The 17564-nt window shown below is 54.5% G+C and overlaps 1 protein-coding gene across 3 annotated transcripts in view; it reads left to right on the top strand.

Annotated features, from left to right (window-relative positions):
• Positions 1 to 17564, top strand: part of ABCG1 (ATP binding cassette subfamily G member 1) — a 65147-nt gene that overhangs the window by 33288 nt on the left and 14295 nt on the right. For 2 of the 3 annotated variants that reach the window (XM_029214144.1, XM_029214143.1), the window contains exons 3-8: positions 7929 to 8046; positions 9896 to 10028; positions 12527 to 12577; positions 15224 to 15369; positions 15530 to 15653; positions 16374 to 16488. In XM_029214144.1, coding sequence (XP_029069977.1) covers positions 7929 to 8046; positions 9896 to 10028; positions 12527 to 12577; positions 15224 to 15369; positions 15530 to 15653; positions 16374 to 16488 — 687 coding nt within the window. Of the gene's footprint in view, positions 1 to 7777; positions 8047 to 9895; positions 10029 to 12526; positions 12578 to 15223; positions 15370 to 15529; positions 15654 to 16373; positions 16489 to 17564 lie in introns of those variants that run through there. The other variant, XM_029214145.1, reaches the window with a different exon arrangement.

The raw sequence follows: 17564 nt of genomic DNA, 5'->3' as shown, positions 1-17564 counted from the left end.
TGTGTGTGTGCACAGTGTATGTACATGGCATGTGTGTGTGCACAGTGTATGTACATGGGGTGTGTGTGCACAGTGTATGTACATGGGGTGTGTGTGTACGTGGTGTGTGTGTGTACATGGCGTGTGTGTGTGCACAGTGTATGTACATGGGGTGTGTGTGCACAGTGTATGTACATGGCGTGTGTGTGTGCACAGTATGTGTACGTGGGGTGTGTGTGTACATGGCGTGTGTGTACATGGTGTGTGTGTGTGCACAGTGTATGTACAGTGTGTGTACATGGTATGTGTGTGTACACAGTGTATGTGCACAGTGTGTGTATGTACACGGTATGTGTGTGTACAAGGTGTGCGTATGTACACAGTGTGTGTACATGGTGTGTGTGTATGTACAGTGTGTGTACATGGTATGTGTGTGTACACAGTGTATGTACACGATATGTGTGTGTACACGGTATGTTTGTACACGGAGTGTGTGTGTACATGGTGTGTGTGCACTTGGTGTGTGTCTGTGTACACAGTGTATGTACATGGTGTGTGTGTGCATGTAGGGGTGCACAGCATGTTGTCTTGGCATCAGCTTCAGAGCTGCTCTGAGCGCCCAACCCAGGAGTTCTGGCTTGAGGGGGCTGTGATTCCAGGTGACCCGTGTAGCCTGGGTGGCAGGAAATGATTTCCCAGCAATGTCCCATCAGTGTTCTCTGGGACCCTGAGCCCCTGAGAGACAGAAGTCCTCATGGTGTAAACAGATGTAGGTCCTCTCCTGGGGAGGCTGGGGTCAGGGTTCCCAGGCAGCCCTGTCCCTCCTCACAGAGGCTGACCGGCGTCTCTTCACCCAGCAGCACTTGGAGGCTTTCTGGAGCCTTCCAGAAATGGGCTCTGGCTCATTGAAAATGATCACAAGCCTGAGCAGCCAAGTCCAGAATGTTAACCCTGAGGCGGGCACTCTTGGTGGGCGCCCCTTCCCCGCAGATGCGCCAGGACACGTGTGGCGTCCTCAGTCCACCTGAATGAGGATGGCGGTCCAGCTGTTCCTCCTCAGGTGAAGAGACACTGCTGTCACGTGGCTTGCGGTTCCCGGGATGCGTTTTGTCCCAGTTGCATCTCTAGCGACCACGGCTTATTACATCATCTACCTGCAGCTCCTTGTGACATCCTTCAAACACGTGATCTTGTTCTATCTTCACAAACACCCTTAAGGTCAAGTACTCTTCCCTGCCCCTCACCAGGTGAGGAAGGTGAGTCTAGGAAGCAGAAGGAACTGGCCCCAGTCACACAGCAAACTAGAGGCACAGCTGTAGGGCGATGGAGGGGCCCCTGGGGCCAGACCGACTCCATCAGAATTGTTTCCAAAGCTCCAGGAAGACTCCACATGCAGGCGATATTGGGGACCACGGGGCTGGCGGCTCTGCAGAATTATTTCCCATTCAGTGTCTGGTCTGAATTATCCCTCATTGTTTACAGAGTTATTATTAAGGAGGCACAGGGCTGGTGCAAAGAGACACAGCTTCAGGCAGGACACGTGCTGGAGTTTGCTTGGTGCTGGGGATAGATGAGCTGAGACCCACTGTCCGTCCCCCCTCTTCTAAGCAGCCTCGTCCCAAAGCTTGTTGCTGGGCCAGTGTGAGGGCATAGACACCGACCACGGGAAGGCACGATGCTGGGACATCCAGACTCTAGAGGGCCGACCCCTCCCTCGGGCCACCCACCCACTGTGCTCATCCCCCCACAGTGGATACAACACTCCAGAAATTGGAATATGTTTAAATTCGTGGTCAAGACGAATTTCACACATGTTAGAATGTGATGGAACTGGCCACCGAAACGCCTGCAGTCCAGAGGTGCTTCCCTGCATGGCTAGGGTGAGCCCAGCTACCATGCCAGCAAAGGAGTTCTCGAAAACGATGCTTCATGAGGATGGAGAATGTGCATATGGGCTGAATTGCTCCATGCCATTTGGGTACAAGGGACAACACTGGCGAGCACAGGAGACGAGGCGACTGGACAACCAGAACACGACTTGTCCTCTCTTGAGCCGCCAAGGCAACCTCTTCTGTGTCCCACAGCCCCACTTCCCTCTCCCATCATTCAGTCGATGTTCCCTTCCTGGATTCCAAACATTGAGAAGGATCCAGAGTGATTCGTGCTCACCACACCAGACAATCCTTTGATTGCCGTAATTTTCGCATCCCGTGACATCGATGATAATTTTCATCAGCCGGGTAGGAATGTCTGCCTCGTTTCTACCTCTCAGCAGAGAAAATACCCAGTCAGTGAGCACAGTTCCGGGTAGGGGAGAGCCAGTGATGTGTGTGGTATGAGGGCAGTGCATTGGGGCTGGGCAAGTCTTCTTTGGCAGAGCTAGGAAATGCCTCACTCTAGAATCCTGTGAGTCTGCTGTGCAAAAATTTACCATTAAAAAAACAAAATTAAAGACACACATCCAATTGAAAATAGTCAGTGATCTGGGTTTAGTGCCTGGCTCTTTCTAATTTGCTTGGGCTCCCTCGTTTCTTTTTAGTTGTCATTGTTTAGAGCCAACTGAAAAACATCTCTGTGAAAGGAAAGACCTGCTTCAGATTGAGGAAGGATTCTGGGCCAGGCTCTGCATGTTGGTAAACTTGGGTTCAGCCTCGATAGCAACGTTTGCCGTGAGCGTTGAGTCTGCAGATGGAATTCCGTGTCTCCGGCCCTTAGGTTGGGACCCTTGGCCGTTTCAATAAAAGCCCACACCTGAACCTCAGCTGACATTTGGTTGTCCAGGGAAGAAAGCCCCACGTGACGCACACACCTGGTGAATTCTGGGTCTTTGGAGGGTAGACCTCTTCTTTCATCAGGGGAAACTGAGGCCAGGATGGTGGATGGACGGCCTGTGCATGGCCACTGTCCAGCCATGAGCACGGCGGGGAATGAGGCCCAGGCTGCCACCCACCCCCGTGCTCCCCCCTCTCCCAAGGTCCCCACTGGAAACTCCAAGGTCGATCATCTTTCTTTTCACATTTAATTGGACAGAGCTTAATCGGCTCCTTTAACCTCATTATGAAAAGCCTGCACTGAGGATGCTTTATCCAGGCTTCGTGCCCATGTGGGCCGCACAGGAAAGTCTGAGAATGACTCTGGATTGGAGGAGGGCCCCTGGAAGAGCTGCAAGGTGGCAGCTCTCATTGCTTCTAGAACATTCCCTCTCAGGACACTGCCCCTTGGGAAGGCTTGCTGGCTGAAAAGTGCAACTTTTACGTAATGTTCATGGAAGAAGCAGGAAGTTATCTTCCGAGGGAAGTGGTCCCCCGGGGAGGACCTAGGAGGCCTGGCGTGGGCGTGGCTGGCGTGGGCAGTGGGAGGCTGGGCGTGTTCGTTTCGTGTGGCTGCTATAACAAATTGCTGCAAACTGGGTGGCTTAAAAACACACACGAGTGGGCTTCCCTGGTGGCGCAGTGGTTGAGAGTCCGCCTGTTGATGCAGGGGACGCGGGCTCGTGCCCCGGTCCGGGAAGATCCCACTACTGCGCGTCTGGAGCCTGTGCTCCGCAACGGGAGAGGCCACGACAGTGAGAGGCCCGTGTACCGCAACAAACAAACAAACAAACAAGCAAACGTGATCGCCCAGAAATGATGGGATGTGCACATTTTGATTGCTGTTACGTAAAAGTTTACTGGCGACGGGGCATGGGTTTATACTTACAGGATGTGAGGCACAGGGACACCACGGCCCCTCCATAAGGCAGTGCCCGCCCTGTGAGTTGACCTCAGAGACCATCCAGACAGCTGGTCCTCCGGGAGCTCCTGGCCGTTTCCTGCTGGCCCAGCATTCACCAGAGGGGTCTGGTCCTGTTGGGGGTGGCCTGGAAAGAAGTGACAACCAAAGGGCAATGTCCAAGGCGGTGGCTGTCACTCTGAATTCACCTGTGCCAAGAGTTCACCTTCTTATTATCAACGTCATAGACGCTTTTTCAGTGACCACTACGTGCCAAGCACCGCTCCATGCACAGGACACGGTGCTTCAGAAGGCTGTTCTGGTCGTGTCTTCGGGAAGCTGATGTTCACGACCTCTAGGGGCAATGCTAGGACCGGGAGGCAAAAGGAGGTGTGCGTTGGGGGCAGGTATCAGGCGCTGGGCTCCTGTCGGGCACTCTGTTTGAGGCTGGCAGGCGGGCGTCGCCTTTAGAAGCAGCCTGCTCAGATGGCTCCTTCATTCTTGAAACTCAGGATGTCTGGACAGGCTTTTTCCCAACTGGTAACATTCTAAAAGTAACATAACTGAAAGTAACTGCAGACATAACTAAGAAAGCCCTTCAGTTTCACTTAATGCTAACTGCTAATAAGCATCTTTATCTCCATGTCTTTAGAGACAATTACAGCCCCACCAGGTGGGTGCTGAATGGACGTGTGGATTTTCTGTACATGTCACAACTCCCCTTGAAAAGGATTAGATCATGGACAAGTCACTTCCAGTTGGCTTCATTTTCGTGTCACTAGCGGGGTGTATGGAGAAAGCCTTTACCGGTTTTACCATCGTGGTTTTCCTTCCTGATGCCCACTGGGCAAGGCACAGGGCTGGCCCGTCCACCAGCTCCGCGTTTAGTGGATCCATGGGATAGTTAGAAATGCTGTGGCATGTTTGTCCCTCCCTTACAAAACACACCGTGCCTAGCAAGGGCTGGGCCCGTGAGCCATGGCCGCTGAGCCTGTGCGTCCGGAGCCTGTGCTCTGCAACAGGAGAGGCCACAGCAGTGAGAGGCCCGCGCACCGCAAAAAAATAATAATAATAAAAGAAAGAAAGAAAGAAAAGAAAAACAGGTTTCTGATATTAGAGAAGCACCGCCCGAGAGGGTGCACTGCACGTGAGGACGTTTCTCAGCTGGCCAGCCTTGCATCGTGTCACACGTAGGCCCTGCCCCTTGCTCCACGTCCCCCTGGGAGCCCACGCCCCTCCAGAGCAAGAGCTGGGGCCCGGTGACTCACCTGGCTCCACGTGTGTCACTTTAGCTCTGGGGTCCACAGCCAGACCCCCAACTCCAGTTTGCTGGCTGTAAATGACAAAACCATGGTCTATAACCCTGGTCTGCCCGCCTTTTCCCCTGAAAGGCCTGATGCTCCCCCAACTCCCAGATCCATGTCAGTTCCTGGTGTCCTGGCCGTGGGTGTCACAGCCTGTGGGAGCTCCTTGGCAGTGTTATTATCCGGTGCCCCCGTGTGGACCCCAATACCACGGGTCACAGTGAAAGCAGCACCCATGGGCCCTGCTGGAGGGAACGGACCCCTCAGATCCCCCAGGTGAGGCTGTCCTCAGGCGTCATGACCCAGGGGCAGGCTGCGCGTGGCCTCTAAGTGGCCAGCGGTCACCTCAGCCGTCCGTTTCCCTAACCGGGCGGCTCCCGGTTGCCAGGGGACCAGCTGGGGATCGGCTCTGAACTAGGGGCAGAACAGCCTAAAGGAAGGTTTGCTCTGGAGTAACCCCGATGCCGCCTGAACCCCCAGGAAGACAGCAAGGAGCAGACGCCCGGCATTAGTGCTCCCGCAGTGATGTCACACAGGTCCCCTGGGCCCGGGGCCCGGAGAACCTGGCCCCCCTCCGCAGAGCTCCATCCCATGGGTAGCCCACGCTGGGGCTTGACCCTGCACGGAGGGGGCCCTGCTGTCCCCCAGCTCTTCCCTCCATCTGTCCACCATGTGGCAGACATGATCTTTCAGGGTCCCTGACCCCCAACCCTGGCCTCCTTGGGCTCCCCTGCTGTGTGTTTGCCCACCTGCCATCACTCACGTTCCCGGGGGTAGGAGTCTGACTCACCTGTGGTCCCGAGCTGCTGCCCCAGGCCCCCCTGCCCCCGTCCGTCTGCTCCTCAGCCCTTCTCCCCCAACCAGGGGTGACCGTCTCAGGTCTCCCCAGGTGGCTGCCGCTCCCCGTAACGAGTCAGGTCGCAGGACCGCGTGCTTCCTGCCTTTCGCTTCCGCTTCTCTCTGCCTGATTCAAAGGTCCTCAGGGACTTGCCATCCAGCTCAAGGAGGCAGCTGGTGACAGGCTGGGTGTTTAGGGTGTCCCATCTGTGGAAGACGAGAGGCGGCTGGGAGAAGACTCCCCAGACCCAGGCTGGGGCTCGAGTAGACACACAGGTTTGGGGGTTCAGGGAGCGACTAGGGGCAGAGTCCAAGACCAGGGCTCAGTCAAGGGCTCCACAGGCCCTTTCCTCATCAGGCCCCTTTCAGCTCTGCGTGGGAAGCCAAAGTACTGTTTTTGCCCGATTCTGATCATTTAAGGGCATGTCCTTGGAATGTTTCTCAGGGACTGAGAAGTGTTTCTTCTTTTTTAAATTTAATTTTTATTTTATTTTATTGACTGAGCCGCACAGCACACGGGATCTCAGTTCCCCGACCAGGCATTGAACCTGTGTCCCCTGCAGTGGAAGCGCAGAGTCTTAACCGCTGGCCCGCCAGGGAAGTCCCTGAAAAATGTTTCTGAATGAAGAGTCTTTTGATGAATCCAGTTGCTTCTATTTTATTCTTTGTAGCTCATTTGAACAGTCTGCTTGAGAAAAAGTAACGTGACTCCATTTGGCATATGTAGTTTTTTTTTCCTTTTACAAAGCTCTCGGATGGAGATTTGGCAGGAAGTCCAAAGCAATGTGATGCAAGTGCAAAATGATAAGCTTTTAATTATTAATGAATTATTAATACATGAATCATTTAATTATAAAGTAATGATTTGTAAATAAATTCTATACAAATAATTTATACCGGTAGGGATGAGAAATAGAACATTCATACATGAAATAATAAATTGATAAAGGCATGAGTTGACCATTGTGGTGGGTGGGGCAGCCCTGGGTTAGGATCTGTTCACACTGGCTCTGGGGTCCTGGACAAGTCACCCAGGCCCGCTGGACATCCAGTTCCTCAATCCGAAATGAGAATGGTGGAGTCCTTGTACCCTAGATGATGTCCGTGAAAGGGCTTTGTAAACTCTAAAGCGCTGTACGTGCACTGGTACTTATCACTGATACACCCATGACGTGCAATCGAGGAAGTAGGCAGAGGCATCCAAAAAACCTGAGGTCCATTTTCTTGCCCAGAACTCAGCATTTTCATAAATACTAGGGCAGGGGTCCCCAAGCCCCGCCCCTCCAACCAGGCCGCACAGCAGGAAGTGAGCAGCGGGGGAGCAAGCGAGGCTTCATCTCTATTTACAGCCGCTCCCCATGGCTCGCGTTACCACCTGAGCTCCGCCTCCTGTCAGATCAGCGGCGGCATTAGATTCTCATAGGAGTGCGAACCTTACTGTGAACTGCACATGCGAGGGATCTAGGTGGCACGTTCCTTATGAGAATCTAATGCCTGACGACCTGAGGTGGAGCTGATGTGGTGATGCTAGCGCTGGGGAGTGGGTGCAAATACAGATTCTCATTAGCAGAGAGGTTTGACCGCCCAGAGACCATAATAAATCAACTGCTTGCACACTCATATCAAAACCGTATCAGTGAGTGGCAAGTGACAATTAAGCTGCATCTTATGGAGTAGACTGGACATAAGCAACACAGTTCGAGTGTCACTGTCTCCCATCACCCCCAGATGGGACCCTCTAGTTGCAGGAAAACAAGCTCAGGCCTCCCACTGATTCTGCACTATGGTGAGTTGTATAATTATTTCATTATATATATATATTACAACGTAATAATAATAGAAATAAAGTGCACAATAAATGTAATGCACTTGAATCATCCCGAAACCATCCGCCCCCCCGCCATCCGTGGAAAAATTGTCTTCCACGGAACCAGTCCCTGGTGCCAAAAAGGTTGGGGAATGCTGTTACTATGGCGTAAAAAACCTTGCCTTTGGCCTCGGTTCTGCAGCCAAGTGTACTGTGTGTTTGCTTCTGCAGTACTGGGGGCAAAACAAGTGAGTCCTGGTTTGAAAATGAATGTGCTCCGCTTTTCACAGGATACAAGACCCTTCTGAAAGGAATTTCTGGGAAATTCAACAGTGGAGAGCTGGTGGCCATCATGGGTCCTTCCGGGGCTGGGAAGTCCACGTTCATGAACATCCTGGCCGGGTACAGGTGAGCAGACCCTCGCCCAGTGGTCAGCCAGGGGCCAACAGCATGAATGGTCCATCCCGTCACTTCTTAAGGCTCTGGGCAGCCTCCCGGGAAGCCGGAGGGGTGTCTCACAGTAAGGGGCTTTGGAACCTGTGAAGGGAGCAGAGCTCCGGCGTTGGGGGCATCAGAAGGTAGCACATGCTGGTTGTCACCTGGTGGTGGTGAGTGGATGCTGTGCTCAGGAGAGGGAGGTCCTGGGGCAGAAGGGCCAGGCCTTAAGGGACAGGGAGTAATGGAGAGGTCCAGGTTGGGGAGGGGGACGGCAGGAGAACGCTGAGACAAGTGTGAATGAAGGTCAAAGGTAAGATGAGCCATTTTCAGAAGAAAAGCAGCAGCGTCAGGCTGGGGCCCAGAGCTCACGTGACTCTTGCCTGTGGCCACGTTAGCTGCTCCGACATTCGGAAAACACAGCTCTCGACGTCCTGTCCGGTGACGTTCATGTGAGGATGATTTGAAAACCGAACCTTCAGAAGTGTTAACAAAATGCTCTCTTAAAGCCAGTTCTCTTCAGATCTCATGGCTTCCATTTGCTACTTCAGCAAATACATTTAAAAAATAACTTCATTTACTGGCAAAGAAAGAGAAATTCCGCCCCCCCTTCCTTAGGACTTCTGAATTACTCTTTAAAGATGAAAATTAGGATTTTTAAAAGTCTCACTTATGGCAGATTCCTGTCTGTTGTATTCACTTCTAAAGGTGAGAGCCAAACTTCCAACACCCAGCGTCATGCTGGGGACACGGGAGGGGAGAGCAGCCGTTTTTCAGCTCATCCCACACCCTCAGCTGCTATCCAGCCTGTGCGGCACGTGGCCATCCTGGAGCCACAGAGGGCAACCTGGAGACAACTGAGCTCCCAGCCTGGTTCCCTGGAACGCCAGTTGATCCCACCCATTCCCTGAAGGAAAGAAGGGACCCACCACAGGGCCCATGGTCACAGCAATGGGCTGGATGAAGTTGGACGCCAGATATAACTGCACTGGTCTCCATAGACGCTCTGTGTTTCTGTTCTTCATGGCATCGGGGAGGCAGGGCTGGAGAACGGGGATCCTTAGTAGGATGCCCATGCCTCCCACTGTGTCCCTGGACTGAGATGATGCGCCCAGAAGAGCGTCGGGCCATAGCGATGCCCAGTGGGTCTGTGGATGAGGGAGTGAGCGTGGCTGGCAGGGCCATGCCCTTCCATCTCCACAGTACACATAGGATGCCCCACCTCCACTGTAGTCAGAGAGAACAGCTTCCCATCGCTTGGCCGAGGAGGGTCAGGGCGCAGACCTCCTCCTCTTTGAGCCACCTGAGCCCAGGGAGCCTGCAGTGGTCCTTCCAGTCAGCATCATAGTCGTGCAACCCCCAGGACCTGGTTCTGATGTAGTGGCCACACCCCAGACTGAAGATTCTTGGCCTCTGGGGCCTCTGGGGTGGTTGGTGTAGCCTCGGCTGCACATAGCATTGTTCATACGCCCACCTCATAAAACCCTGCAAAGCCAGAGGTGTGCGTGGGACCTCGTGGCTGCGTGTAGGAGCATCCGTGTGTATCTCCATTGGTTTGGTCCACAGGCGCCTATTACGAGTGTGCTGTCCCAGAGAGGCCCCACGCTTGCCTCTCCCTTTCCACACTGAGTGTTTTCTTTGTGCAGTTCCCTCCTCTGAGTTCTGGTGCTGTCTGGGCCTCCCATCCCTGCCTGGCTTGGTGTCCCTACTGGCCCAGTGAAAAGATGCTGGGAGGGGCCGTCCTCTCTCCCGTCCCCAGGTCCTGGAAGAGGAAGGGGTGCAGGAGGGATCGGGCTGACACGTCCTCTCACTGGCCTTGCAGGGAGACGGGCATGAAGGGCGAGGTCCTCATCAACGGCCTCCCGCGGGACCTACGCTGCTTCCGGAAGGTGTCCTGTTACATCATGCAGGACGACATGCTGCTGCCTCACCTGACCGTGCAGGAGGCCATGATGGTGAGCGTCCTGGGGCCTGCAGCCCCTCACCTGGCCGCCCCCCTCTCTCCTCGCGTGAGACAGCGCAGCGCCCAGCACCCCTCCCTCACACGGAGTCCTGACACCGGGTGTGCTATTTGGACAGCTTTGCCCAAGGCAACCCCTCAAGGCCCTGGGTTCTGTAGACCCTGGATGACGAAATCGAGGTCAGGTTTCTGAGAAGGTTATTAGCCTGGCTGGTGTGAGGGACCGCTTCCAGGGTGACCACAGTCCTGTGCCCCAGCTGAGGCTCTTCCCTTCTCATCAGTGCTCTGCGGCTTTGGGCACAAGTTCCAGGCAGTCTGGTGCCTGGGTCAGGGCCCTGAGGGTCTCGTCCTCTGACTCACATGCCCGCCAGGTGGGGGTGAAACCAGAGTTTGCTGCACACCGGTTGGGTCCCAGGCCTTCACCTTCATAGCCCGGCACAGTCATCAGACATGTAATCCTGCAAAACACACAAGGAAGGGCGCCTCCGAGAGTTTAGCAGTTAGCCCGGGCGTCCTGTGCAGTGTGGTCCAGGATGGCCTGGCCCAGCTGTGCTCTTTGGACAGAACATGACCCAGCCAAGTACCAGGTGGACAGGGACCACAGTGACCAACCGTGGGCCAGGGGAGCCACTAGAGAGCCTCCCGGACAGAGGAGGTTGGAAGGTCAGTGGGCTGCCCTTGTCCGTCATGGAGCGTGTGTGCCCGGGGCTGCTTGATGTCCTGCGTCCCTTCGTCCACGGCACGAGGCGGTGCCCGACCTCCGGGCCTCTCCTGGCACGTTTGGGACCTTCCCAGCTAGTCTGCCTTGTACTTGGGCAGTAGATGGGCATTCCTCTTGGGCTGCTACGGGTGAAGTGTTGCCCTGCACTCTTTTTTTTTTTTTTTTTGCGGTATGCGGGCCTCTCCCGTTGCGGAGCACAGGCTCCGGACGCGCAGGTTCAGCGGCCATGGCTCACGGGCCCAGCCGCTCCGCGGCATGTGGGATCCTCCCGGACCGGGGCACGAATCCGTGTCCCCTGAATCGGCAGGTGGACGCTCAACCACTGCGCCACCAGGGAAGCCCATGCCCTGCACTCTTGACTCGGATGGCGCAAGGCTTCCTTTCTGTGGTGTCGCATCTTGTCCGAAGGGCAATTCCAGGAGATCCTTAGCTGAGCAGAGAGAAGCAGGGAAGGTGTCGGGTACGTGATCTGCCCTCTGACAGGCTCCCCCAGCAGCCATGAGCGCAGGGCACCCTGACCATGTAGCTTCTCTGGCCTCCAAACGGGCATACTGATGGGGGCACAGGATGTTTGAAAATAAGGTGGTAAAGTTAGGAAATACAAGATTTCTAACGACTCTGTGGATTCCTTAATCGCTACTTCACCTTCATCTGGGGTGACCAGAGTTTCGCTTGTCAGAGTTACTGCATGAAGTCCTTGGTTACTTGTTTGAGGAACTTCACTTTGATTTCCAGCTCAATCACTGCTTTCTTTTGCAAACAAGATTGGTGACTCCTGCTGTCACCTCCATCCTCCCCCAACCTGTCACCAGCCTCTGCTGTGAAATCCATTTATTTTTCAGAGTTAAAATCAATTACATTTTGATTTTGAGAATTTCACGATTCCTTTGATAAATACAGTTACCCTGAGTTGATGAGAAAGGGTACCTTTCACTCTGCAGGGTCCTGTCCCACGTGGAGGGGTGATGTTGGCCACCAGCCATTGGTGGTACATTTCCATGTGCTGCTCCGACCCTCCACCACCAGGCAAGCCAAGATGTGACACTTGGTGTCACATGGCAGGCGGCTGGCCCTGTCTGACTCTGGGACCGTGGCCCTTTGGCCCCTCGCCCCTGCATCTTAGTCTCTCGTGGGGCCTCGGGACAACCTCGCTAGCTCACCGGGTGGGCAGGTTCTAACCTCACCACTGTGCTGATAAGGAAGCCGAAACCCTTGCTTCCCAAGGTCACAGGCGTTGGCAGAGAAGAACAAGGCTGATGCTGGGCACGGTGATGGTTACTCAGGGTTTCACCAAGCAGGGTCAGGGACCCCACGGTGTGCTAGCAGGCAGGATTTCGAACAAAACAAAACAACACAACAGCAACAGCAAAACTGGAGTTCTTATATGTACCACTTACCAACTTCTGTGGCATAAATACTCCGCTGTGGATAATTATAAGCTATCAGTGGTTTAGCAGGTGGCTTGTGAAATTCCTGAATATGCACCAGTCGGCTTCAAGCCCTCGACGATGCCTGGGGATTCCTCATCTCTCTAACTTCCCTCGGGGCATAGCAGAGAATCCCCTGAGGTAAGAGGATGCATCCCAGGCATCACTGCTCTCCTGGACCTACCTTAGTTAACCAAGGAAGCTTGGAAGCCCAGACCTCTGAGGATTTCCTCCATCGTCTGGCGGCTCAGCCCCCCGGGACACTGGGCCTGCGGTCGCTGAGTGAGTCTGTCCTGTTGCCGGCCACCTGTTCTGATTCCACACCGTGACCTTCATCCCCTGCAGGTGTCTGCGCATCTGAAACTCCAGGACAAGGACGAAGGGAGACGGGAGATGGTGAGTGTGTCTGCTCGGGCCACAGGTGCTCCAGAATTGCCTGAAATCCACTCAGCGCACGTGCGTGGAGGGGCCTTTGGGGGCAGGTTGAGCCTGTGGCTTGGCCCCGGCTGTCCTCGTGTGGGTGGCGGTGGCATTGCGGTGTGCGCCTGGGCTGGCACACACCCGGAGTGACCGCGCCGCCAGGGACTCTCAGACGCAGTGAGGATGTGCAGGACACCGGCCTGAGGACCCAGTCTCAGGGTTCGACCCAGCGCTCTGCCCTTTCAGTGTTTAATACACGTTATGCTCCATTGTTTTTTGTTTGTTTGTTTATAAAACACCAACAATGAAGACAGTTAATCATTCATTTAAAAGTAACCAGAGTCCACCCCGACCATTTGCAAGGAGAAATTGGATTCTTACGTGTTACGAATCAGCCTTTTAAGAGGAGCACAAGCAAGTCTCTGGGATGATGGAGATCTCCTAAGCCTGTTCATTGCTTTTTCCTGCTTCCCTAAAACCCCAGGGAGCACGAGGGTGTTGGGTAAGCAGACCCCGCAGGGAGCGCCCGAAAACCCCACTTAGTGGGGAGGCCTGGTTTATATTTACACATCCCTTTATGTTTACGCATCGTCTAAGGGGAACTCAACTTAGCTAACCCTAACCCTAACGGGACTGTGTGACCGTCTAAGCCGAGGACTGCTGCTGAGGGCGTGCCCTGACTCATTTCCCTCCAGCCCCTGTGTGTACCTAGGTCCTGGTTGTTTACTTCTCGAGGAAACACAATAGAATGGAATGTTCCAGCAGGTGGTAGAATGTTGCCCACCTCCCTCATTTCCCAGAAAAGCAGCCTCAACCCTCGAGAACCCCCAGCAAGGAGCCTTCCTCAGGAGCCAGTTCTCCCAAGGCCAGAACATTGTTCTTTCTGATTAATTTTAAAACAAAACCAGCCTTCAGGGCGTCACTCTTGAGAACCGGGGACCAGAGGCCAGCACAGGGCGGAAATGGAAGGGACTTACCTTGACCTCCACCTCCAGCATCCTTCCGGTGGGGCTGAGGGCAGGTGGGGATGTGGTCTTTGTTCTGCACCTTCCGCCTGGGTTCCCAGGGACCGCTGGAGCCGTGTTGTCCTGGGAAGGCCAGCAGACGGTCCATGTGAGGGAAAGTGTGCCTGAAAGATGGCCTTTTCTGGGCGACCACGCTGACCTGCCTTCCGGGGAAGAGGCAGCGGAGCTGGGTTAGGGCTCAGCAAGGGAGAGACCAAGCAGGATTCAAACCCATATCCGTCTGACCCGCCTGCTTCCCGGCCCGTGGAACTCTTCCCGTCACCAAAGCCACATTTTGTCCTGACCGTGCAAGTAATTCAAGAGCTGGGGTGGAAGTTTTCTTCCTTGTGAGCTTCTCCTCCTTTTGGATGACCACATCTCCCCAGAGAAGCCACCGGACCGGGGTCCCCCCGCTGCCACCAGGAGCTGGGACGATGGCCCAGTGGATGCTGGCAGGGCCTCCGTGGCAGGCTGTCCCCCGAGAGGTGAACCTGGAGTTGGAGGCAGGGAGGGCCGCTGCCCCCGGCAAGATGCTGGGATGGACCCTGAACGCTGAACACTGCGGCCGAAACCCACACCACAGCCTGCACCGAAGTCCGCCGACCTTTCCTGCCCCCTAAGTCGATACCGCATCAATGATCGGGCGGGAACAGCCGGGGAGGGCTCAGTGCACAGCGGGCCGTTTATATCTTGGTGCCCAGGCTGCTTCCAGGGTGGCATCGGCAGGGCCACTGAGGGAGGTGGGGACAACTTTAAGCAGTTTCCTCGCCTTGCTGCCGAATCAGAGAACTTCTTTGCCTGTTTACAAGTGTGAAAGGGGCTTCACCCCTTCTTTCCGAGAGGCCCGGCCTGCTTGACTGTGTCTACAGGAGCTGTGTACAGTAGTAACAGTGTCACCAATGGCTGCCTTCGAGTAAATGCTTGCCGGGCGCCAAGCATCTTATCCGCTGCGCTGAGTCCCCTACTTACGGACGAGTTCCGTTCCGAGAGCACGTTCGTAAGTCCAATCTGTTCATAGGTCCGACAAAGTTAGCCTAGGGACCCAACTAACACGATCGTCTATATGGTACTGTACCGTCATAGGTTTATAATACTTTTCACAGAAGCAAACACACACAAAATAAAACGTTTAGATATCACGGTACAGTACCTTGAAAAGGACTGTAGTACAGCGGAACAGCTGGCACGCACGGGCACGTTCGCAACTTCAAGGTTCATATGTAGGGGACTTACTGCATTGCATCAGACCATCAAGGTGCCCCCCCCCCTTTGTGGGGGTCAGACACCTGGTCACTCGTCCACCTATGTGTTCACTGATCCACACTTTCTGCAGTGTTTATCCAACATCTTCCCTGACCCGGGCCCTGAGCGAGGCTTACAAGTGAAGGGACTTGACAGGTGACCAGCAGGGGGCAGGACCAGGACCCCAACCCGGGACGGCCTGGCCCCAGCCCTGCCTCTCAGCCTCCTGGGCTCACACTTGCCGAGTGTCTGCCACCTTGGCAAAGGGCAGGCGTGCGAGTGGGCTTGGGGAGGCAGCTGGGGGTTCCACGTGGGCCCTGTAGGCGGCTAGGAGGCAGGTGGGCCCTGATGTCACTCTGGCTCCACTGTCCCCCAGGTCAAGGAGATCCTGACGGCCCTGGGCCTGCTGTCTTGCACCAACACGCGGACCGGCAGCCTCTCGGGCGGCCAGAGGAAGCGCCTGGCCATCGCGCTGGAGCTGGTGAACAACCCTCCGGTCATGTTCTTTGATGAGCCCACCAGGTAAGCAGGAGCCATGGAGGCAGGAGCCCTGCCCTCCCTGCCGGCAGGAGGGGATACCTCCTGAATCCCCTCCCCTCCGTGCGCAGACCCAGCCGGGACACTCTGAACGCGGGGTCTGGTTGGGGACCACAGGCGTCTCACGGTGCCCCTTGCCTTGCAGCGGCCTGGACAGCGCCTCCTGCTTCCAGGTGGTCTCCCTGATGAAGGGGCTGGCTCGGGGGGGGCGCTCCGTCATCTGCACCATCCACCAGCCCAGCGCCAAGCTCTTTGAGCTGTTCGACCAGGTGCGCACGCCTCGCTGTGATCAGCCCGGGCATAACCAAATCCCGGTACTCACGGCTTCCCCTTAGTTCATTGGGGTGTCTTCATTTCTGAGTGGCTTTAAGTGTTATGTTTCTTAAGATTTTGGCTCCATAAGCAGCTCAGGGGGCAGGACCGGAGGGGGTAGAAGAGTTGACCAGTATCCTGTCTCTGGGGCTGGTGTCCGGCTACGGGGTCTTGGGCGAGTCACTGACATTACTGAGGCTTCATTCCCCACCCCCTGGTGACAGTGGGGGAGTACTTGCCATACAGAATTAGATAGCAGGTTGTGCTATCTGGACAATATCATCTCTTTTATAAATCTTAGGTTTTGATACCATCATGAGCAAAAAAAAAGTCCCAAGGAATGAAGTGTGTATAGCTCCAAAATCCTTCCTAAGCAGGTGGCTAGCATGAAGGGAAAAAAGCAACATCATAGTAATTCCTGGTCACATGATATCCTCTGTTTTCCCTGACTTACCATGGATTTCCCTTTGAACTTTGAGTCCTTGGGAGGTAACATAAAGCTCTCCTGAGAGAGAAATTAATGGATTGATGGATGGGTGGGTGAATGGCTGGATGAATGTATGGGTGGTTGGATGGATGGATGGATGGATGGATGGATGGATGGATGGATTGAGAGCGTCTCTTGCTTTACAGAGGAAGGCGGAGTTGATGTTTCCCTTTTCTGTACTTTTTTCCAGCTTTATGTCCTCAGTCAAGGACAGTGTGTGTACCGGGGAAAAGTCTCAAATCTTGTACCGTATTTGAGGGATTTAGGTCTGAATTGCCCAACCTACCACAACCCAGCCGATTTTGGTAAGTAGAGCCATGACCAGCCGGAAGGAAAAGAAAGGGGGTCTTTTTTATTCTTGGTGGGTTTCCGCTTTTACCTGAAGCCTCCAAAGCAAGAATTACTTGAACATTCCACAGATAGCTCAAGTGCCATCCTGAGGTAGAACTTTTAAGACCATGTCAAAAGAGGTTTTGTTTTCTCCAGATAAAATACCTGGGAACTACAACAAGGGATCTATTGTTAGGAGAAATATTTCCTCATACTTTACTCTGTGATGTCTCTAGGCTAAAGGAAGTTATTTCTGAAAAGAAATCAGGAAAAACCCTTTTGCCTTGATTAACGGAGATGTTGAAATGCTGATTTAAATTTTGACCAAACCCGAGAAAAAATGTGACCCTGGGAGCCCAGAGGCCAGGCTAATGGTCCGAGTTACTTCTCCTGACTCGGAGGTCCTGAGGCTGGTGCTTCCGTGCTTTGCAACTTGTGATTTATGGGCTCCACCTCCGGTGCCCCCGGCGTTCCTGCTCTGGCCTCCCCTCTTGGCCCAGGCCCTCCAGAGCACTGACAACGACGTCTGAAGTCACTTTCCCACCAGATCTGCCCACTGTGTGGCACACACGTTTACCTGCAAATGACAGCCTCTTCAAGTCCCACGCCTCCCTCTTCCTCCGTCAGATCTGCCCTTCCTCACCCTGCTCTCCAAGCGGGAGACCTTGCACCCCCCTCGCCTTCTCTTTCTCTTGAGCTTATATTCACTAGACCACCACGTGCTCAAACAGCCCGACCCATTCCTGTTGTCTCCCTCCGCCACTGTATCTGGGGTCCCTTCCTGGCCATCGCATCCTGCTGTCCTGGCACTGCTATAACAAAGCACCACGAACTGGGTGGCCTAAAACAAGAGAAATTGCATTTGATCACGGCTCTGGAGGCCAGAAGTGAAGGTGTCTCCGGGGCCAGTCTCCCTCCTAAGGCTCCGGGGGAAGGTCCTTCCTTGCCTCTTCCAGCTTCTGGAGGCTCCAGCATTCCTTGGCTTGTGGCTGCATCCCTCCAGTCTCTGCCCCTTGTCTTCACACGGCTCTTTTTCTGTGTTTCTCTGTGT

The sequence above is a fragment of the Monodon monoceros genome, unplaced genomic scaffold, assembly GCF_005190385.1.
Source record: "Monodon monoceros isolate NGI ecotype Baffin Bay Population unplaced genomic scaffold, NGI_Narwhal_1 Super_Scaffold_11, whole genome shotgun sequence".
Lineage (NCBI taxonomy): Eukaryota > Metazoa > Chordata > Mammalia > Artiodactyla > Monodontidae > Monodon > Monodon monoceros.
The sequence above is the reverse complement of the archived record's forward strand: the minus strand, read 5'-3'. Positions and strand labels throughout refer to the sequence as shown.